At 50.9% G+C, this 21,747-nt stretch overlaps 7 protein-coding genes across 7 annotated transcripts; 5 read left to right on the top strand and 2 right to left on the bottom strand.

The window, feature by feature from the left end:
* Positions 1-2,380: 2,380 nt before the first annotated feature.
* PFICI_12792 (uncharacterized protein) lies at positions 2,381-3,793 on the top strand (the record flags this gene model as incomplete). Its single annotated transcript, XM_007841373.1, has 4 exons — positions 2,381-2,518; positions 2,586-2,718; positions 2,769-3,237; positions 3,298-3,793. 4 exons carry the CDS (start codon positions 2,381-2,383, stop codon positions 3,791-3,793), a joined length of 1,236 nt encoding a protein of 411 aa, XP_007839564.1.
* An 883-nt stretch (positions 3,794-4,676) lies between these two features.
* On the top strand, positions 4,677-5,510 carry PFICI_12791 (uncharacterized protein; the record flags this gene model as incomplete). The annotated part of the gene is made up of 1 exon (XM_007841372.1): positions 4,677-5,510. One exon carries the CDS (start codon positions 4,677-4,679, stop codon positions 5,508-5,510), a length of 834 nt encoding a protein of 277 aa, XP_007839563.1.
* A 645-nt stretch (positions 5,511-6,155) lies between these two features.
* On the bottom strand, positions 6,156-7,412 carry PFICI_12790 (uncharacterized protein; the record flags this gene model as incomplete). Its single annotated transcript, XM_007841371.1, has 1 exon — positions 6,156-7,412. The coding sequence occupies one exon, from the start codon at positions 7,410-7,412 to the stop codon at positions 6,156-6,158; it is 1,257 nt and encodes a 418-aa protein (XP_007839562.1).
* Positions 7,413-8,716: 1,304 nt separating this feature from the next.
* On the top strand, positions 8,717-10,205 carry PFICI_12789 (uncharacterized protein; the record flags this gene model as incomplete). The annotated part of the gene is made up of 2 exons (XM_007841370.1): positions 8,717-8,766; positions 8,837-10,205. The coding sequence occupies 2 exons, from the start codon at positions 8,717-8,719 to the stop codon at positions 10,203-10,205; spliced, it is 1,419 nt and encodes a 472-aa protein (XP_007839561.1).
* A 195-nt stretch (positions 10,206-10,400) lies between these two features.
* On the bottom strand, positions 10,401-11,642 carry PFICI_12788 (uncharacterized protein; the record flags this gene model as incomplete). Its single annotated transcript, XM_007841369.1, has 1 exon — positions 10,401-11,642. One exon carries the CDS (start codon positions 11,640-11,642, stop codon positions 10,401-10,403), a length of 1,242 nt encoding a protein of 413 aa, XP_007839560.1.
* Positions 11,643-12,208: 566 nt separating this feature from the next.
* Positions 12,209-13,706, top strand: PFICI_12787 (uncharacterized protein; the record flags this gene model as incomplete). Its single annotated transcript, XM_007841368.1, has 5 exons — positions 12,209-12,262; positions 12,318-12,373; positions 12,425-12,618; positions 12,674-13,486; positions 13,543-13,706. The coding sequence occupies 5 exons, from the start codon at positions 12,209-12,211 to the stop codon at positions 13,704-13,706; spliced, it is 1,281 nt and encodes a 426-aa protein (XP_007839559.1).
* Positions 13,707-17,641: 3,935 nt separating this feature from the next.
* Positions 17,642-21,181, top strand: PFICI_12786 (uncharacterized protein; the record flags this gene model as incomplete). The annotated part of the gene is made up of 1 exon (XM_007841367.1): positions 17,642-21,181. The coding sequence occupies one exon, from the start codon at positions 17,642-17,644 to the stop codon at positions 21,179-21,181; it is 3,540 nt and encodes a 1,179-aa protein (XP_007839558.1).
* Positions 21,182-21,747: the final 566 nt, after the last annotated feature.

Here is a 21,747-nt window from a genome sequence, read left to right as displayed (position 1 = left end):
TCACTTTTGTGGTCATACCTTACTGCCCACACCCGTTCCCGCTTTGACGAAACATCGGGCGCACAGATCTCTCGACGTCTGTGTCAATGGCGTTGGGAGACTGAATAGTCTCGCACACCCGGTGCCCATGTCTGAACTATGGTTCTTTTGGGCAATCTTTTCATATCGCGGGGTAGGACTATGACCTTCACCACGTGTTTTCGTTTTTTTAAACTACGAATTGCACTACCAACAAGAAAAAGATCCTGACACAGATCACGACTGTGCATCAGAGCGCATCCACAGTGAGTAGGCCCAGGCTGAATATGGGGCGAGGAAAGAGACGGCCATGTGTTTTCATTACGTTGTCGCATGTCATTGTTATTCCCGGAAGAATGTTTTGTGTGCACGGGGAGCAGCGACGGTTGGGATGACAGCCCGGAACGTCTACTTCTTTCGATGATTCTGTCTCACTTTTTTTTGCAAGTTTTGAATCTCGAGTCTTGGCCAAAGCAGAGCAATTTCCAGTAGTATTTCGCTTATGGGCGGGTTGCGTTGGTGTTGTTGATGCTGCCGTTGGTGTGGTAAGCTCTGTCAATCATTACTCGATGCGCCTTAGTCCTAGAAGAACTCGAAACTACACAGTAGCAACATGTCTTCCCGATTGCATCGTTGGAATTTGCAAAGCACAATCGTCTAGTGTGAGAAAAGGGGAATAATAGCACAATATGAATGCCGGACAAGGCTAGGTCAGTAATGATGTAGCGTTGCGACGAATTGAAGCAAATCCCATGTTGAAGGACTTTATTAGAGTTGCATTCTTGGCATCTGGGTTCCCCCCCATGTCGAGCCTCTAGCCAGGGGCCATACCCCCTTCTAGAGCCTTTCGGTTCGTTTCACGTTTGAGAGATTTTTTTTAGGCCTGAACCGCGATATGCCTCCCGCTGTGGGCTTGATTTTCGATCGCTCTTCTTGGGATGGCAGCACTCAGCGCCATCAATTGACTGATCAACGATGGGCACCTTGGTGCGATCTCTGCAGCACGGTCAAATGGGCGATCCGTGGGCCTTGCTTGCGTCTGGTATGGAGTAGTGTACATACGTCCTTTGAAATTTGTACTATACAACCCTGGTTGACCAGCCTTTTGGCGGCTACAAGGTATTCCATGGACGCGTCAGAAGGAATCTTCTGTTTAAGTGACTGTGGGAAAGGAGTTTTGAATGAGCGGGGAAAATTTGTAGATGCTTGACGATATCTAATTTCTAGTTTGGATCCTCGTATTACTTATGGTGTAATCGGAGGGACTACAACTCAAATACGACAGCAATTGATGACCTTTCAACTCTTTTTCTTTTTTCATGAAAGTATTGCTTCTTTTTCAATATTCTGACTTGTGGGCACACATGTATGACAGAATACTCGCAGAAGCAATTTCTGTTTGTGCTGCTGCATCTTGGGTCGATTGGCATCCCAGAGTCCAGACCGGGGAGTAACTGCCAATGTTGTATTACACAGTACATCCTAGTTTAGCGAGTGGCACTCGATAGTAGGGGTTCGTGCACAAGAAACACGAAATTTCCATTGGCCAGGTTTTGGGTTGGGACCTTGGGGAAGATCCACACAAGTCCTACTTTATAGTTGAGAAGCTTGAGAGCGCACTGGGATGCCCGACTGGGATTCCATATAGGCGAAGGACGCCCATTGGGTCGTATACTCAGCACAGACCTGTCAACGAACTTGGCATGCCGCGATGCTACAGCAAACCCTCTGTCTTGTCTGTGGATCCAAATGCCGGCTAACGTGATGCCCAGGAAAGAAGGAAAAAAAGCGCCTGCAGCGTGGCGTCCGGCCCGTGGGTTTGTTTCATAGCTCGCTCGTCTCGGTTGATGAAGTGTGTGCTGCGGCAGAGGAGACTTGCGCAATCAACAAGGCCTGGGGCCCATCTTGTCCAACCCAACCCCCATGTAGGGGCAGGTACTGTACTGTGCTGTGCTACGCTTTTTCCCACTTCCAGGGCGGCACTCTCTGCCGTTTGTGCTTGCTCGCTTGCTTGCTTGCTGCTCAACGGCCCAGGTGAAAAGCACGGTGCTCTTTGCGGTATACGCCAGTGACTCTCTTCGCGGGCAACCGTGCAGAAAACAGACCATGTTCTCTCGGGAGCTTCTGCTGCAATGGGCAATACGTCCTGGGCCTCCATACTGAGAGGTGCCAAGATGGCTCGTATCGTTCGAGGAAACAGGGCAAGTTTATAAACACACTGGCCCTCCCCACATATGGCCTCTTGAGGCTCTCCTAGCTGGTCGACCACGTCCATCACTTCCATTCACATCTACTCGCTGCCGCGGCTCGACGTCGCCTGGAGAAAGCTTTTTTTTGAGTCGAACATTTTAGACGAAGAATAATGGCGGCCACGTCTGGGTACGATGAGAATGAGTTGCTGTGGGATATTCTGGGACCGCCGGATTATAATAATCTCGATGAACCAACGCCATGGTCCAATAAGAAGTCGAACGTAATGGGGTTGACGATCACGTTCATGGTAAGCATATCACCACCATTTAGGAAACTCCCTTGTTCTCATACTAATAACTTCTTCATTGGCATAGATTCTCTCATGGTCGTTCGTCTGCTTCAGATTGTTTGTGCGGTTCAGAGTTGTACGATCTCCCTGGTGGGACGATCTCTTTGTAGTACTATATCTAATCACTGGAACATGCGGCTCAATTGCGCTGCTGTTGTGTAAGTCGACTGAGCCCTCGGTGAAACGTGGGATATCTAATGAGACGCAGCACTATCATTCGGAGCTGGTCAACATACGCTCTTGTTGACGGTGGGACAAGCGGGACGATACCTGGTAGCCTTCTACATGTTCAATGCTTGCTTGAACATGGCCGCCACGTTTATCAAACTCTCGCTCCTCTTTCAGTATCTACGCATCTTCGAAAAAGGCTCCTGGCCACACCGGGCGTCTCTCTTCACCATCGGCTTGGTCACCATGTGGGGGCTCGCGTACACGATCTTGGCCCTCTTTCCGTGCTGGCCAGTCTCTGACTTTTGGTACTCTCCGGCCGGCGCCAAATGCTGGGGTTACGGGGCGTGGTCCACGGCTGAGCTTACCGGCACCTTTTACAGCCATACTGCCATGAACATGATCCTCGATATCATTATTCTCGCCATCCCCTTCCACCTCTACTTCAAGACGGACATGACTTTTAAGATGCGCATGGGACTTTTGGCTCTGCTTCTCATGGGTGCCTTGTACGTTGATTTTGCCACGGAATTCTGACTATATAACATGACTAACGTTGCCTTTTCCAGGGTCAACTTCCTTTCGATCTGGCGACTGCAAACTCTTGTTGAACATCAGGCAGGACGCTACCCAACCCACGACCCATCATGGTACGGACCAATCTCGCTGATCCTAGCAACGCTCGAGTGCGACTGTGCGAGCATCTGCGCCTCGGTGCCCATCTTCTGGCCGGTGCTATCGCCATACCTGGGCGCCATCTTTGTGACGCAGGAAGTCAGCGTCGAGCACGAGTACCGCGACGCGGAGGACGCCGAGTCGGGCCACAAAGCCCGCAGCCCCAGCACCAGTGCCAACAGCTTCAAGAGCCTGCCCCTCGGCCGCCCCTCGAGCCAGACCGAGCTCAAGCAGCTAGAGGTCACAACTAGCACCAATGCCATGCATTACTTTTACGATGACTCGGGGTCGACGCCCCTCGAGAGGTCGCAGTCGCAGCAGCCCGGTACTCAGACGCGCGTCAGGAGCGATAGTGTCAGGGATAAGAAGAGGGGGTGGGTGCAAATCTGAGGAAAGAAGGCCCATATGGCTAAGCATACCTTTGGTGTTTAGGCGATCTTTCTTGTTTTTTTTATTCCTCGTGGGCAATTGGCGCCTTATGCAGTCGAGAGAAATTGTATCAAAGATTTACCTCAGTCATTACAGATACCCATGATCAAACTTTTCTTTCTCAAAATCTTTTCCCCATTCAAGACAAATGGCAGATTTTTGTATTATGTAATCTATAGTAACTTAGATTGTGGAGAACAGAGATCGGGTGCTTTTCTTTTTACATTGTTTACAGACCATGAACTGGTCAACCTTGACGCCATGTCCTACAGGCATAGATCTGTACCACCTGCAAAAGCCTGTTGAGCTGGGACTTGATGGCGAAACTCTCCGTATTGACGCTCTTCGTAAACGAAAGCATAGGCGAGCACTGTACACCGACGCACGTAATCACCAGGACTTCTCTATTTTCAGTCAATAATATAGATAATGTACCGCAATGTTGTAGTTTGTGACGGAATGCCCGAAAAGAGCACAACATAAGTACGTAAATAGATTATTCTCAGTAACACCAACGAATGGTGAGATATTTTCACGATTCTCCCCAGGAATGGACCGGTTGGTGTGCTGCCATAAACAGGAATAGAAAACCCAGGTGGGGAGCAGCTGGGTTGCTGACCGTACAATCTATACTGAAAATGACGCGATTGGGTTTATCAAGTCGGAATCGATTCCGAAGCCGGCCTATCTATGTTCGGAGTATTACTTGACATGAGTTCCTAGATTCGATCCCTTTTCACGTTGGTTATAATCTGCATTCACTCAAGCGCCCTTCTTTTCTCTTCAACTCGGGGGATTTTTTTTTTTATTTTACAAATTGTCAAATTGTCCGTCACGTCCAGCCATGACAGCCATTTCCAGTCTACTCGAGGCCCGCTACGGGTCTCCATCGGAGAACGGCACGGGATCAGCATCAGCCAACCCCACCCTGGAGACGCTGCTGCAACACCGCTCCGTGCGGAACTTTCTGCCTCAGAGCTTGGCCCCGGGGACGCTGGAGGTGCTGGTGGCGGCGGGCCAGAGCGCGGCCACGTCATCCAACCTGCAGACCTGGAGCGTCGTGGCCGTCCAAGACGCGGAGCGCAAGGCTCAAGCCGCGACACTGAGCGCCGATCAGGAGTTTATCCGGGCGGCGCCGCTATTTCTCGTCTTTTGCGCAGACCTCGGCCGGCTGACGCGCGTATCGGAGCGCCACGGCCACGCTGGCACCGGCCTCGAGTACACGGAGATGTTCCTCATGGCGTCCATTGACGCGGCGCTGGCCGCGCAAAACGTGAGCGTCGCCGCCGAGTCCCTCGGCCTGGGCATCTGCTACGTCGGAGCCGTGCGCAACCAGCCCCGGGCCATGGCCGATCTGCTGGGGCTGCCGGGCCGTGTCATTGCTCTCTTTGGGCTGTCCGTGGGCGTCCCGGACCCAGCGAACCCGGCTTCGGTCAAGCCGCGGCTCCCCGTTGCCGAGGTCTTGCATCGCGAAACATGGGTCGCCGATCGGGAGAAGCAGGATGCGCAAATTACTCATTATGATGACGCCATCGCGTCTTTCAATGCTGGTCAAAAGCGAGAAGGCATACCAGCTTGGAGCGAGCGCAGCGCCAAGAGGGTTGCGACTGTCGAGTCACTGAGTGGGCGGCATGTGTGGAACGACGTCCTCAAGGAGCGCGGATTCGATCTCAAGTGAGATTGGGCGATGGGGCATTATCATTGTATTGAGGGAATATCCATAGCCAGTTGTATTTGTTTCATCGTGTTTGCTTCCAAAAGGTGCCATGAGATAGACTTTACACCATCGGTCATGCAGAAAGCTTTCATTTCGAGTAGAGAAATTTGATAAACTTTTTTTCATCTTACGCCAACGAACCTGTGTGAAAAAAATACAGTATGGATTATGTGAGCTGACAAATACTGTCTTTCCAGGGTCAACCTCTTCTCGATCTGGTGACAGCAAACAATCGTCCAGACAGACGCTATTCCACTTGCTTATGATACTTTTTGGAATGGTTCATTATCGTTCATTATGGTGACGTTCGAGCGTAATTGTGCCAAGAAGAATTATTTGCACCAATATCCCTTCTAGCAAGTAATTTGGCTCAGGGCTTTCACATGATATTCCAGCGTCAGACATATTCATTCTAGCAAGTATGTTTTCAAAAATAGACTTGAAGCGCTCGAAAAGCTTTTATTGAAAATGGAAAGTCCTGATGCTTTCAGAAATGCTATGGATTCGCTTATGTAAAGTCCAATCTGTTGTTGTGATGACATGGCAAAATCTCTGGAGGATAACTCGCAAGAAAGGGATGAATCCAAGACCACTCCAATAACTACATTAGTGCTCATCCTTGATTGTGGGACTCTCTGCCTCCTCTCTCTCTGGCTTAGTCTTTACAGGTTCGCCTCCCAAGACCCGACCACTGCCATGATGCCATTTTCTCGGTTGTTCATCGTAATCGCCATCAAAACTGGGAGATCTGCTCTGGGAAGATCTACCGTATCGATCATTGTGGGCGCCACGTCTCCAAGGGCCAGTCTCCTGGCATTCATCTGGCAATATTCCTTCGTCTCCGGTCGGGAAAAGCTTTGCCCTCTCGCGCTGCTGTCGCAGTCTGCGCTCAATCTTGTCGTCCTCGATTCTCTTCAGCGTGCGTTCTCTGACTGCCTCTGCCTCGCGCTTCTGCTTCTTGACTTGGGCCAGATACTTTTCGCGTTCAGCAATCTCACGCTCCTTCTGAGCCTTGGCGATGTCCTCTGTAGTCGGTTCATTGGCCTTGGTGAATCGAGGAACGACCTTCTCCGGCTCAGCAGAGAGGGTCAAGGTTTGCGTCTCCATCTCCATCCCCTTGTAGAAAACGCCGAGGCTTGCAAGAAAGTCGGAGAACTGCTGGATTCGAGCTCCGTCGCCAGGCTCATGATCAACCTTGGTCCCGCCGTGAATGAATTTGTGGGGGGTATTCAGAATCAGGTTGTCCTTGATGGTCTTATCGTTTGGCCACTTGGAGACCAGCAGAGAGGTGCGCTGATCTTGGCTTCCTTCATCGTCGATGGCATGCATGCCAACAAAGCCGGCAAGCTTGAAATCGGATGCTCCAGTCCAATTACCGGGAAAGGTTTGGCGGATAAAAGCTTCTGTAGCCGCGGCGTCGTTCCTGGCTGCAAAAGGGATCTCTGGGAAGCGATTGATTGCAGCATGAGCAGCTACTGCAGTTTCCCCCTGGCCACCAATAATGACCTTGTCCAGAGCGCCAACGTAGCGTGCCTCGTGCAGGATAATCTGGGTGATGTAGGGAACTCCATTGTCTAGTAGCCCAAGTTTAGCTACATCAGAGGGACTCAAGTCCTCATAGTAACGGGGCTGACCCTTCTGCGTCTTGGAGTGCAGCTTTGGGTGTGGGAAAACCCATCGGACGGTGGGAAACTTGTCGTGTAGGGTCATGAACCATCCGGGCTTCTTGCTTGAAAGAACCTTGGTAGAGAGGTCCTCATCTCTGGTGTCCACGGGGTATCTGTGCAGGAAGATAACTGTATGGGTGTGCCCAGCCTTGGGTTCGATGACCAAAGGCTTCTCGAGATTCTCGCGAAGCGACATTGGGCAGTACCGGCTCTGTGAGCGTGTCTCTCTCTGGAGATGGTGATGATTGTGAGAATAGAGTAGCACTTTTCCTCAACAAATAAATGAGTAGAAAGCGAGGTTGACTTGTTGTAGGGCTAGCGCTGTGTGATTGAAAGTGCGCAATAATCAAACGGGTCGACTGCAAGATCTGTCTCAAAAAAGGAAAGCCTGTTCATTGAATAAAGAGAAATTTGTGGAAGGGACAGGAAGCTCGCTCAGTGACTATGCTCAAGAACTATGTATGCTCCATAGCTTCAGCATCCAATAACTAAGGTGTTCCCACAAGGCTACAAGTCGGAGACTGCAATATAAGGTTTAACTATGAAATGCTCTCCTCGATATGACCGCTTCAAATTTCTATAGAACAATGGCCGTCAACTGACAGTGCCATGCTTATTAGATGATAGACTTTAGCGGAACTACAGAGACTTCTGTCACTTTGTGTAACAGTATCATCTGCACAATAGTATACGATGAATACCTGGTGCCGTTCTCCCATACTAGATTTGGCTGCCAAGGCCGACAGTCCTGTCCCCCGAATTTGAAGATGCTCACGGTCATATATTGTTACGGAGCCTGAACATTCCCGTTAGGTCGAGTGAGTCTGTTGATCATTTTGTGAATCATCAATTGAGGAGAGGCAGAGTTCAACAGTGGATTAGGCGCATGCCAAAAGCCGTGGGTGTTTTGCGTGCAAACGGCGACCAGTGGGCCCTCCCCGGAAGTTGAGGCCGTCAATTAGTGGCGGGCTTCCGGCATTGAGGTGCATCAGATACTCTGTATGTATCGTTGGTGTTTGCCGTGCCTGAGGTAGACAGACTACCTACATATGTAGGTACTTATCTCGAAGCCTCAGATAAGTACATACCTAGACAGGTGCCTAAGATGATCCAGGCTTTTGAGATAAGGATCATACCTACATTTTAGCGCTTGATGGGGGGTTGAGAGACCCCTAACCAAATGGAGCCTCCTGCAGTGACGTCGCGCCGATAAGCTCAACGGACGCGCTTGTGACATGGATATTGTGCCTTTACCGTCCTTTTACTCCATGATGCATCACATCTTGTGGTGTATTGTACATGGATACACTCCCAGCGATGAGATGAACCAGGTGTAACTCCAGTGTCGTAATATTTGCCCTTGTCTTTATTAACCGCTTTGATCGGTTCTTCCTTTTACTGCGGCGTTGCTACCACAAGAGAACATCCCGCCCGCTAAGTGAAGGGCACTAGAAAAAAGTAACGAAACATCTGCATTCCTCGTCCAAGAGCAAATTCACGATGGGCGAGCTTCTAGATTATCTCATTCAAAATGAAAGCGACTTTCGCAAGTGAGTCCTTCTCTTACAGATCCGATTTCCTCTCAGTCCCCTGCCATGGCTGCTAATAATCCGCCCGCAGAGCTCGACTGCCCGCCCTCTACTCGGATTTCACACCCCAACGAACACTAAATCCCGATGGCTACGCCGCCAACGTTGCGGCGTGGAAGCGGGGGCTGTCGTCTGCGTTGCTATCAGGCCGTACGCCCTCGCGGTCGGCACAGCGCTCCCATTTCACACTTGAGCTGGACGACTCACTGCTCCGAGCCCTAGAAACTAAACAGCTAGGGCAGCCGCTCGCCCTTGGCGCCGTTCTTGCAGAGGCCGTGGCCAACGGGGAGATGCTCCCACGCAAGCAATTTATGAACAGTCGGGAAAGCATCTACTACAAGAGCTGGGGTTCCCTTGGCTGGAACGTGGCCAAATGGGGTCTGCGACAAGTAGGACTCGTTGGCGCGCCCGGCGCGGATGGCAAGATGCCCAAGGGTCAGTTCGTGGTGGTATCAAATCTGGAGAACGGAGCCAAGTCCTTTGACAAGGCGGCGTGCAATCGGTCGACTAGGTTTGAACGGACGTTTTCGAGGACACACTTCAAGAAGACCTTTGAGAGCGGGCTGCTAGATGGTCAGACATTGTCAGAGGCCGACTTTGAGGTCTTGATCAAGTTCCTCGTAAGGGACAAGGAAATTTTGGCAGCGGATGGCGACATTATCAAGATTCGTTCCTCGGAAACAGAGGATGCCACAATCACAGAAGAGGACCGCGCCATTGCAAATCTCAAGGAGCTCATTGAGGATCTGACGAAACAGGCCGAAATCCTGAATAAGAGAATTGAGGACCTCAATATTACTGCACACGAAGCCGTCAAAAAGAAGAACACAGTCTCGGCCCGGGCGGCTCTGAAGTCGCGGAAACTTGCCGAAACGAACCTGACAAGAAGATACGCAACACTGAACCAGCTCGAGGAGGTGTCTTCCAAGATCCAGGAAGCTTCCGACAATGTACAACTGGTCAAGGTCATGCAAACGAGCACCTCGGCGCTCAAGAGTCTCAACAAGCAAGTGGGTGGAGCCGACAAGGTTGATTCGGTATTCGACGCGCTACGCGAGCAAATGGGCGAAGTAGACGAGGTTGGCAATATCATTGCTGAAGCTGGCCCTGTTGCCACTGTGGACGAAGCAGAAGTGGACGAAGAGTTCGAGGCTATGCTGGCGGAAGAACGCAAAAAGGAGGAAGAGGCCGAGAAGAAGAGGAAGAAGGCCGAGGAGGACAAGCAAGCGGAAGAGACACGGAAACTATTGGCCCAGCTCGACAAGTTGGGCCCTGTTGGTGAACCAGCAGAGGCGGTCAAGATTGCTGAGAAAGATGCTGCTACTCCGGTGACGATGACAGCTTCGGAATTGGAGGACATGTCTATTGATGAGCAGCCTTCAAAGGTCCATGCGGAATGATTTGATATGTACACAATTAGAGGCACTGCTTTTTGGAGTTCTGGGAGCGCAGTCAATTCGTTTTTAGCATGTTTGTCGCGGAACGCATGAAGTCTTGACAGCCTAGTCATGGCTTTTAGAAGCACGCCAACAAGACACATTCATTGATGGCGCGGATTTTGGTTCATTATTCTTGCATTTGGCCGGGCCGTTGTGCTACCTATTGAAAGCTAATGTTTTTTCCACCTGGCCCTCTCTATTTGGCCGTACATCCTCATTTGTAGTAAGTTTCGGCCGGACGTTGCTTTGCGATGGTACAGGCACTTCTGATGGCATCTCCGCTGATTTAGAAGATGATGGCTGATTTGACTCTTCTGCCAATTTTCTGTCCGGTGTGCTCTTGGCAATGTTTTTCCTTGCATTGGCAATGAGGTCCTTGAATGACGAATCGTGCTTTGTTGACCAAGCCTGCTGGTCAAAGTCTTTATCTTTTATCTGGGCACCCAAACTAATGGACCGGGAAGACGTAGGAGCTCGGCTTCCGAGTGTGTTTTCCCAAGCGTTGAGATCTTGTAACAGCTCGGCTTTCCTCCGAGGCTGTAGTGCATCGCAGTTGGCGTTCCATATTGTGGTCCATTCACGATGTCTCTTTTCCAACATTTTGCGATCTCCCATGGTGGAAATTCCAAGTTCACCCAGCTTTTTTCGAAGCTGCGGCTCCTTGAGCATAGAGTAATTGATCGCTGGTAACCGGTCAGGGCGCTTCTTTGACGAAGCTTCTTGGATTATTGATGAATAGCCATTCATGAGAACCGAGTGATCTTTCGAGGTCGGCCGACGTTGGGATTCCGTTTGAGGCGACCCCGGGCACGAACTGTCGAGATGTCTATCGACTTGGGCCTCCTTCATCCGTGTCAGGCATATGGGGCACGCGACCAAGCCATCATCATACTCCTTCTCTTGCTGCTCTGAAGCGAATATTTCTGCTTCTTGCCTTGCCATCTCCGAAGTGGCTTGGGCGCCCCTCGTCGCACTCAATCTTGCTGAGCTCCGCAAGCGCTTCGGCTCCCTAGACTCTTCCTCCACAATACCATTGTCCAATCTTCGCTTGGGTATCTCTATACTCTCCACGACAGATACGGGTGGCTTGTTGGCAAAACCGATAACAGCTGGCCTGGCCTTGAAGAAAGAGCCAACCACCTCTTCCATGGACCAGTTGTTGCGCAACTTAATCTCTTGCTCATTTGCACGGCAGAGCGGGCACTTGCCGTCGTTGGACAGGGCGCGACGTATGCATCCCGAGCAAAAGGTGTGGCAGCAAGATGTGAGCATGGGTGTCTTGAAAAAGTCTTTGCAGACTTGGCACCGCAGTGCAGATTCGACGGCAGCGAGGCCTGGGATTGGAGTGGTTAACCAGTCGGTAGAGTCGGCGACTTCGATCGAGTCATGATCGTTCATTTTCGCTGAGCTGGGCAGTTTTGGGCGGGCGTATTGCCCAAGATGGAAGAGGTCTATGGCGGGCGCAATGTATGCGAGATTGGAGAGTTTGGGTTTGGTTCTTGACTAAATTAGACAAAGAAGGTTATAAAGCCACCCGTTGTTCCTTTCTTGAAGTGATGAGGGGACTCGTCTCGCAAGTCGTAGTCAGAATACAAAGGAAGTTCCGTCTTGCGCCAGGGCTTCTGTGAGATCATCACTTTGCAGGCACGCTTTGTCTTTGTCTGGTGCATTGGGACGCGACTGCCAATTAAACCGCGGGCGCACTTGCCCCACTATCTAATTGAATGTCTTTGCAGCGTCCGAACTTGTGTTGGCAAGGGGAACCGGCCAAAAACGTCCCTGCAGAATTGGGACATGCCGTTGCAACTTCCACCGCGCCCACGTGAGAACGCGAACCCCTGGTTGCTCGGGACGCGTTCTCTCTATCAAAAGCACGATTTGTACATGATACCGTCTGGAAGTAGTTGATCGACACTTTTTATTCATGAGACATCCGCCAACCTCTTCTGCCAGAATTGTTCAAGATGGATGACTATAGGAAATACTTGGCCCAGCAAATCCTAACGGAGGACAAGCTCGTTCGTCTGTCCCAACTGCACCTGAATACAATGTCGGCTAACGTTGTACATCCAGGTCACATATCGACTTTTGAGTCGCGCATTAAAAGTCCATGTCAACACTGCCAAAGAGTGAGTAAAAATAAATCGCCCAACTGGCAGCATACTGCTAACGAGTCTCAGAATGCTATATGAGTTTCACAAGTGGCAAAATGACAAGCGTCCAGACACCCTCCACGCAACTTATCTGGTGTACGGGACTCGAAAGAAGCAAGTCGAGGCAAATGGCGATGTAGAAATGACTGATTCTCAGTCTGAGAACGAGACTGATGTCTCTTCAAACACCATGACCCTGGTGCGGGAGGAGAAACTGCAAGGTAGGTCTTCCACGACTAGATGGACACTCGGAAGTAATCTTGACGATAAGAACAGAGGCTTTGCAGCAATATGAAGAAGTCACGTCCATACATGTATACAGTCTAGCCCCTCACCCCCTCAAGGACTTGCAATTATTGGTCGACACGGCTCAGACTGTAGCAAGAATGACGCTCGAGGAGGACTCGACTGGCTCGGGCAATGTTTACGGGATGATTGCCAATCCTGGTGTTCGGAAGAGAGAGCGCAAGGGCGGAATGCCCAAAGCAGCACCAGCTGTGCCAATTGTCAAGGCCGAGCCTAAAGCACAAGTCAAGCAAGAGTCCCAGCCCGCAGTCAAGGAAGAGCCCAAGACATTGAAGACAGCACCAACCAAGGAGATGAAGGGTCCTGTGGCTACTGCTGCGAAGAAAGCTGCGGCTGCTCCCGCTCTAAAGCGTCAGGGCTCCTCGGGGGGCATCGGTCAAATGTTTGCCAAGGCAGCGGCAAAGCCCAAGAAGCCTGCCCCTAGAACGACCTCGAATACACCATCGGTGATTGACACCCCCAGCCCGGCGCTATCTGACGAAGGTGAAGACGATTCTGAAATGCCCGACGTCAAGCCTGATCCAGTAGCCGCTCAAGCCAGAAAGAGCCGGCAGAATGAACTTCGGAAGATGATGGAAGAAAGCGACGAGGAGATTGAGCCTAAAGCCGAAACTCCGGCAGAAGAGCCCGAGGAGGAGGAGATGGAAGAGATACCGGCCGAGCCTGCGCCTAAAGCCGATGAGGGTCCGAGTGAAGTTGTCTCGAGCACGGGCAACGGCCGAAAGCGCGGCAAGAGGAGAGTCTCGAAAAAGGTTACGAAGATGGACGATCAAGGTTACCTGAGTAAGTTGGTGTATACCATGACATGCATTGTGGAAATCTCTAATCTAGTATTACAGTTACGTCTCAAGAGCTAGCTTGGGAGTCATTCTCAGAAGACGAGGCTCCCCCGCCACTCAAAACAAAAGTTGAAAAGACCGAGAAGCCTGCTCCTGCTGCAAAGGGCAAGAAAGGTGGCGCAAAGGGCCAGGGAAGTATCATGTCCTTCTTTGCCAAGAAATGAGTGTCACTCGGTTACAATGGTAATATAGCAATGCAACGGCTGTTGAGTTGACTATATCATGAGGGTTTATTCAGAGACAAGCCAAATCAGCTACATGGGTAACAAGGTTCCAAGGACATTTTGCGCGATTGTCTTGTCGTCATCAAGAGCAAGCTTAGATGTTGGATCAGCAATTTTGCCCCAACATAAATCAGATACACTTTACGTCTATGGTGTGGAGGATATGAAGATGGCACCTTGTAACGATGGCTGTAATGAGAAATCAGGCCTGTGTAAGGGACACATCCTGGTTTCTTCCTAACCACAGTGCTAAATTGATGACGAGTGCAATATGAATGCCCTTGATGATACATTTGACAGATCTGATAACAAAAAGGAAACGTGTTCAGAGAATGAGGCAAACCCTCGACGGAGCCGAAGTGCTAAAGTCCAAACCCCGAGGCGACTCGGGCGCACAAAAGCCGGCCCCGACTCTCCGACTGCCCGAGTCGCTGAATCAATGGGACCAACTCGGACATTTTTGGCAACACGAGCCAACTTTTTGGAGGCAATGAAGAAAAAGTAAGCGGAGCAATTTCAAGGCCGCCAGAATCGCTAACCCCCAGCTCTAGCGCAGATCAGAACGCGGTCCATTTTCGTAGAATTGCGCACGCGAGCTTATTCTCTGCGAGCTTATTTTCATGTAGGGTTTATTACTGCATCTACGCTCCTGGGCCTGGCACAGGCCATGCAGGACCGGGAAAACCAACTATGCAGTATCATAATGGAATATGTCATTCATTGCATTAGTTCTGTGTACAGAAGAGTGCTGACGGGAACGAGATGAGCGTTTTGGGGAAGCGTACAAGTGATGTGCAAATCTAGCACCGCCAGATCTAGTCAAGCGGGAACGACAAACCCGCAGGATAGCGGGCTTAATTGCACGCGACAGCTACAGATTACAGCTCTCCATAGCGCTGTCGAATTTCTCTTATGGTTTCGACAAGTTTCGTGACGGCTTATGATTTTGTGCGCTATCTACTATAGTGAGGTACCTACGCACTGGTCGCCGCGTGTCTGAAGCAAGCATGAGGGAATGTTCGAGACCTGTTATGGCACACTGGACGGTGATACTAACCAAGAGCTCAACCTGAAGAAAGACCCTTCAGGGCCCTGACTGAGGCCTTGTGAGGCGGTTTACTCATGTACGTATGCAAGTGCCCACTGAGCTGTGAGGACCGCACTGCCCACAGGCCATTTGGTGGGCATTTTCTTTTAACACTGTGGGACTCTCGATCGCCAAAGTGGTCAGATGCTCACTCCCAGTTTTCCACCACAGTGGCAGAGATTTTCATCCTTGCCCGCATGAATTTATCAGATTGCGATCTATCATTCTAAATGATTCGCGTATCCTATTCAGGGAAGTCATCCTGCTTTTTCTAATCATTACAGCTATGTTCATGCATATCAATCACGTTGGCGATGCATGTCAGCAGGTTTGCTTTTTATTTTGTAGCGATGGGCTCGGAGCCAATTGCACGTAAATTCTCTCATGCGCGTAATATGGTAAAGTAGCAAAGAAAAAAAAGTGGTGATGCTCATGATGATGCTCCATAGGTGTACATCACATCCACTCTCCAGGGAAAAAGTCACCGTGCTCGCCGCTGGGATCGCGATTCCGGCTTCAACCGAGCAGCTTCTGCAATTGGACGCCATCCCAAAGCCTGTCATTGCCAAGCACCTTGCCCGGGTTTCCCCACACGTCAGAGTTTACCTCCCAGCCGTTGTCTTCCAAATCCGAGGGAGGGAATTGGGGGATTTTGGGGATCTCGCTGAATAGAAATCACCGGTGATTAACAAGGCGTCCGAACATGCCGAGGGCTCCCTTTTCCCATGATTACGGTATTGACCCTCCAACCCTCTCAGACCTCCCACACTCCCAGAAGGGAAATGGAAATGTACTTCGTACATGCAGTACGCAATGCAGCCCTAGTCAGCTAGCCACTACAGGGCGTTCCTACATTACGGTATGACCTAGGTCATTCAGGCTGCCAGGCTGCCAGGCTGCCGCTGGTGCTACGACGCAAGAAAAAAGTGACGGGCAAATTTGGGGGCTGTTTTGTGTGCTCGTCATGGATTGAGGTAGCCAAAGGAGGGAGGGCTTAAGGTCAGAGAAGATGACCTTTGCCAAATGTAGCAGAGTCTACAGTAGCAGGAGGTATGTAGTCTTCCTAGTCATAGTACTACGTAGCCAGTCTCCGGCTACTGCAGTCTGCATGTGGTAGCCAGGGGACGCCGCCAGCGGCTGGTTGCTTTTGCTGAAAAATATGGAAGCTAGGGATCGTTCCGGGAGGTTTTTTGAATTTTAGTGTGATATGCAACGCTTCAAACGTTGTTTCACGCGTGTCAATGGAAAGAAGCCAGTGGCGGAGGTATGTATCCAACTCAGATTTGCAAGAGTAGAAACAGTCAAGGTGCATGAGATATATCAATGGTGTTGTTATTCTGGGAAGCACCTTGATGTGACCACTCTTTCTGTAGCTGCACGTCTCGGAGATCCAACCACGAGCCAGCATTTGCAAGATGAATGGTTTCGAGCAGGTCTGGAACAAAGAAACTATATCATATACACCTCCATACGCTACATTCTCGTTTGTTCTTCACCCGAGTCATACTCATATGCACGAAAGCTGAAAAGGGAAGACGGCACTAAGTGAAAGTTGCTGAAGTTGCCGCATCCACCCCGCTAAGTTGGAATCCAGGATGCAATGCCGGGCGCCCGGGGAATGCTCCAACCCTGTTTTTTTCAACGCCCGCACTGTCAGAGTAACAAGTGTTGTATTCATTGTTGTGTATTGGAAACTAGAGATGAACACGATACTTCATATAGCACAATCGTGGATTAGGGAAAATATTGTTTTGGATGATGACACGGTTGGCATTCAATCTTCACATGCCCATACTTGAGTAGCAGATATAGCTCTTGATACTCTGATACATACAAGCACATAGATGTCAATATATCTGATGGAATATCGTACAGGCATGTGTGCTGGGTTTCATCAGTGATTATCCCTCACTGTGCGATTTGCAAAATAATCAATTGGATGCGAAAGCAACTTGTCGAAAGCAACCACAAGGTTCAGCGTTGAAATCAATGGACCCCCACCGAAGCACCTGGAAGGAACCTCCACCACTAAATTCCAACTAAACAAGCTAGAGGCCAGGTTTAGCCACACACAGCCACTAAGAAGTCACCGAAGGCTACTGGATCTGACAGCGCTGGCAGCGACCCGCAGGACCCCTTGACGGGCGATTCGACAGGGGCTTGACCGGGCACGATAATTGTGAGGAAACTCGATCTCGGTGCTGGTGAATGGTGGATTTGGTGGTGTTGGACCAGTGGATGAACGGAATGATGCAGTGAGTGACTGGGAGGGAGACCGAATCCATCCCACACGCACGCGGGCTGGTGGTTTCCCATGTGCTCCAATATCATACATACCACACCAACACCCTCGATATTATTTTTCTTGTTCCCCCCCTTCCCGTTTTGATCATTCTGTTCTTTTCAACCAACAAACCACCAACTTTTTTTTTTCTTCATAAAGATCGCGCGTTTGTTTGACGGCTTGAGGAGGCTGTCAAATGAACCTGCAACGACTCTTCATACCCTCCCTCCGTGTAAGTCGTCATAGATACCCCATTTTATGAGAAGTACCAACCCTGGTCGCGTGTGCGCATCGCCAAAAGAGTTGAGTCACAAGAGCTCTTCAAGTCGCGCAGGCGAAACCGGCTACCAATAATTTGTCTCGCAACAAGTCGCGAGACGACAGCAAGCTTTCTTTACCATCTTTTATACATCCATGAAAAATTCATGTCTCATATAGTATTCGATTTACTGACTCATCTTTCTTTTCATTCTATAGTCTTCTTACCCACCTGGCGTCATCTAAATGCCATTCCATTCGACCCTGTATCAGAACGTCTTCCGTACAGGACTTAGCAAGACACTTGCCCACGGCTACGCACAATCTGTCGTAGCTGCGACACATCCCCATGTTCTAAACTCACAGAACCGCCCCTCGTGGGCCCGGCGCAGCAGTCATCGCGTCGGCAGGCTCTCGGGCCTGCAACTTCAGAGTGCTTTCCATGTCTCAACTTCAGCGTCCGCGGCTGCTCCCCAAGAGCACCGCCCAGAGAGGCGAGGCAGCTTTGGTAATCTAGACGCCTACTTTGAAGCTCTTCAAAAGAAGCAGGAGCAAGCCCAGGCTGCAGGCAATGAAGAGGCCGCAGCAGAAGTCGAGCAGGAATGGATGCAGTTTCAGTTCCCGAAGCCCATTGAGTGGAAGCCCACAGCCTCCTCCGTACTTCCTGAGTCGACAGCCGACGCCCTTTTGCCCATAGAAGCAGCTCAGGATGCCGCCGAGAACCAGCCTGTGCCTGTTGATGCCGACGTGGCCTTGGCTCACATCAACGCCGCATTGGAGAAGGAGATCGAAGTCCGAAGGTTACAAGAGGCTCTAGAGGAAGGTTCTCCGCTTCCATCAAGAGCACCTACTCCACCAGTCGAGATTGCCCAGTCAAGGTCCGGTACTCCAGAACGATCAGCCACCCCAGTCAGCGTTGCCCGAAGTGCATCTCCTCCGATCGACCCTCAATCTCAGACTTATGCCGATCATCTCACGAAGCTTTCCGAGGATGGTCGCCACGCAGAGATTCCCGCGGTCTTTGAGGCCATGCTTGTTGCTGACGTCAAGCCCATTGCCAAGGCTTACAATGCTTTGTTGACTGCAGCCATCCACATTCCCGTGGAGAAGGTTGAGGTTGTTTCCAAGGCGCTGGACGTGTATGCCGATATGATGAGGCGAAAGGTTCTCCCCAACAGCGACACCTATAACATCCTCGTAGATCTGCTTGCCAGCAGATGCCTGGAAGTTTCGAGCCTCAAGAAGGCCCTCGAGGACAAGTTGGCTCGGTTCGGTGGAATGGAGGAGCCTGGCAAGTTCATGTTTGCTTCATCGGAACTTGAATATGCTATTCTCTCCGAGGATGATCGTCTTGACTTGGCAGTCAGGCTGTTTGACTCCTCAGTCGAGTTCAGCAAAGCCAACTACTCGTCAGACACTTATCATCGACTGATCTCAGCCTGCGCTCAGGCTGGCCGTGTATCAGACATGCTGCGCCTATTTGATCACATGGAAATCAGCGGCGCTATTCCCTCGGCCGCCACCTTTCCTACCATGATCGCCGCTTTCGCCAAGGTCGGTGATCTTCCAAGTGCAGTAGAGTGCTACAATGAGTACAAGGAACTGGCTATCTCTCACGATAGTGGCAAATACACTCTCAACGACCGCCTTGATGCTCAGGTCTATGCTGCTGTCATCAACGCTTACGTCACATCGGACAAGTTTGATGGCGCTATGAGGTTCTACGAGAGAATCATGGCTAGCTATGGCGCAAAGTGTAGTGACATCAAGGACGTTCTGGTCGGTTCAGGCTTTGTGCGCGGTCTCACTCAACGTGCTGTGTACCGTGAAGCACTCCAGTGGGCACAAACCATTGACACAGACATCAGATTTGCGTCCATGGCCAGCATTGCAACCGCCGCCGCCGATTCTGGTGATAAGATGACGGCGGTGGCTGCTTTTGCCAACCTCCCTTCTGCATTCCGCGGAATTGCCACCCCAGCCATGGCACTGTTGGCACTCAGCGTTCGGGAAGGAGATGTTGCCGCTGCTTCTAGCTACTGGCGTGTCCTGAGCAACCCTGAAGTCGAGGTCACTGCCACTCTCATTGAGCCTGCCACCATGTATGCTATCGCCATGATTGGCTCCGGCCAAGTTCTGGAAGGATTGGTCGAGTCGGAGCGGATGTTCCAACGCATCCAGGCCACCGAGGCGCAGTCTCGCCCTCAGGTCACTGATGAGATCGAGGAGGCCTTGGACTTTGTGCAGAAGTTCATGTCCGCTCGCGGTGTCGTCGATCCTCGGGAGACGACTTCAGTTGCCAGTTATGCTCAGACCTACTCGCCATCTGCTTATGAGTCGACACCAACCGTTTCAAGTTACGAGGACAACTTCGACCCCTACGCCCACAGCACCGACTTCAAGGGTTCTTCCATCATCTCCGATGAGCTCGAAGGTGCCCACGGCCGCAAAGGGCCAAGATTCAACGACGCTCTTGCCCGGTTCCGCAATATGCGCCGTGCTGGTCGTCACCCACGATACATCACATATGCCAAGCTTATCTCTGCCGCTGCTCGCGAGAAGCGCATGGATCTGTGCCATGACATTCTTGCCATGGCTCGGACCGATGTTCCTCTCCTTCCGCAGTATGCAGTTGTCCGCTATGGCTGGTCCTCCATCTTGGACGCAATGGTTGGTGCTTGTTTGACTATTGGTGACCGCACCCTGGCTGAGCAGTACCACCTCGAGCTTCTCGAGATGGGAGCTGCTCCGTCTGCAAACACCTTTGGTCTTTACATCACAAGCCTGAAGGAGTCGACCAAGACATTTGATGAGGCTACTGAAGCCGTCAAGATTTTCCATCGCGCCAAGGCTGAGGGTGTTGAGCCATCTAGCTTCCTATACAATGCGCTCATTGGAAAGCTTGGCAAGGCTAGACGCATCGATGACTGTCTGTTCTACTTTGCTGAGATGCGCGCTCTCGGTATTAAGCCTACGAGTGTCACCTACGGCACTGTTGTCAATGCTCTCTGCCGTGTCAGTGATGAGAAGTTTGCCGAGGAGCTGTTTGATGAGATGGAGGCCATGCCGAACTACAAGGCTCGTCCCGCACCATACAATAGCATGATGCAGTTCTTCCTCTCAACAAAGCGTGACAAGAGCAAGGTCCTGTCCTACTACGAGAGGATGAAGGCCAAGGGCATTGCCCCCACCTCGCACACTTTCAAGCTGCTAGTAGATACGCACGCTACTCTTGAGCCTGTCAACATGACTGCCGCTGAGGCTGTCTTGGACATGATCCGCGCCTCTGGTCAGCAGCCTGACCCGGTTCACTATGCTTCTCTAATCCACGCTCGTGGCTGTGTGCTTCACGATATGGATGGTGCTCGCAGGATCTTCGACTCGGTAACTAGGGACCCTAGCATCCCATCGCATCCCTGCATTTTCCAGGCCTTGTTCGAGTCCATGGTTGCCAACCACAACGTGGCCGACACTGAGAAAATTCTTTCCATGATGCGATCGCGCAGGGTGGAGATGACGCCCTACATTGCCAACACTTTGATCCACGGCTGGGCGAACGAGAAGAACATTGACAAGGCTCGTGCCGTGTACGGCCAAGTCAGCCGCGAGAAGCGTGAGCCTAGCACCTACGAGGCAATGACTCGTGCCTATCTCGCCGTGGAGCAACGTGAGCGGGCCAAGTCGGTTGTCACCGAGATGCTTTCCCGTGGTTACCCTAGCGCTGTCGTCAACAAGGTTCTTGAACTTCTTGGAGGCGGCAACAGCGAGGAAGCTATTGCAGCGTAAGAACACTACGCGGCGATGCAAACTTTTCTTTTGTGCATATTTCTTTTGTCCTCCAGTGCTTTGACTTCTAGCGATACCCCGTGCTTTTTGATGAGATGTATTGAAGGAAGGGAAAAATATCAGGGCAGCCGGGGCATTGGTTGAGTTCAGAGGATCGGAGGACATGATGTCTTCTACTGGGTTTGGGGAATGCTTTCAAAAGACCACCTCTGATGCCGGATGATCAAAGGTGGCAAACTCTGTTCTTTAACAGACGGCAAGGCGTTCATCGGTGGTAATCCGTGTACAAAACGGTCCTTCTTGATCTGGCATGATCAGTCGGTTCTGGAGTTCATTTGGAAAAAGACATGTGCAGCTTTTAGATGGCGTGCGCGCGATAGATCATCCCCACTCTAGAACACTCAGCCTACGGGCTGGGATCAAAGATAATTGAAAAGGTAGCTGAAGCTACCTGCGATTGATCGACGATTTTACTGATTATGTTATCCGAATACTTCTTTTGTTTTGCCTATGATACAATGCCAAGCAGAGGGCATGAAGCAATTACCAACGCCATCAATGAATGC

This window comes from Pestalotiopsis fici (genome assembly GCF_000516985.1).
Source record: "Pestalotiopsis fici W106-1 unplaced genomic scaffold PFICI_Scf_10, whole genome shotgun sequence".
NCBI lineage: Eukaryota > Fungi > Ascomycota > Sordariomycetes > Amphisphaeriales > Sporocadaceae > Pestalotiopsis > Pestalotiopsis fici.
Note: the sequence above shows the minus strand (reverse complement) of the source record. Positions and strands in the feature narration are given on the sequence as shown.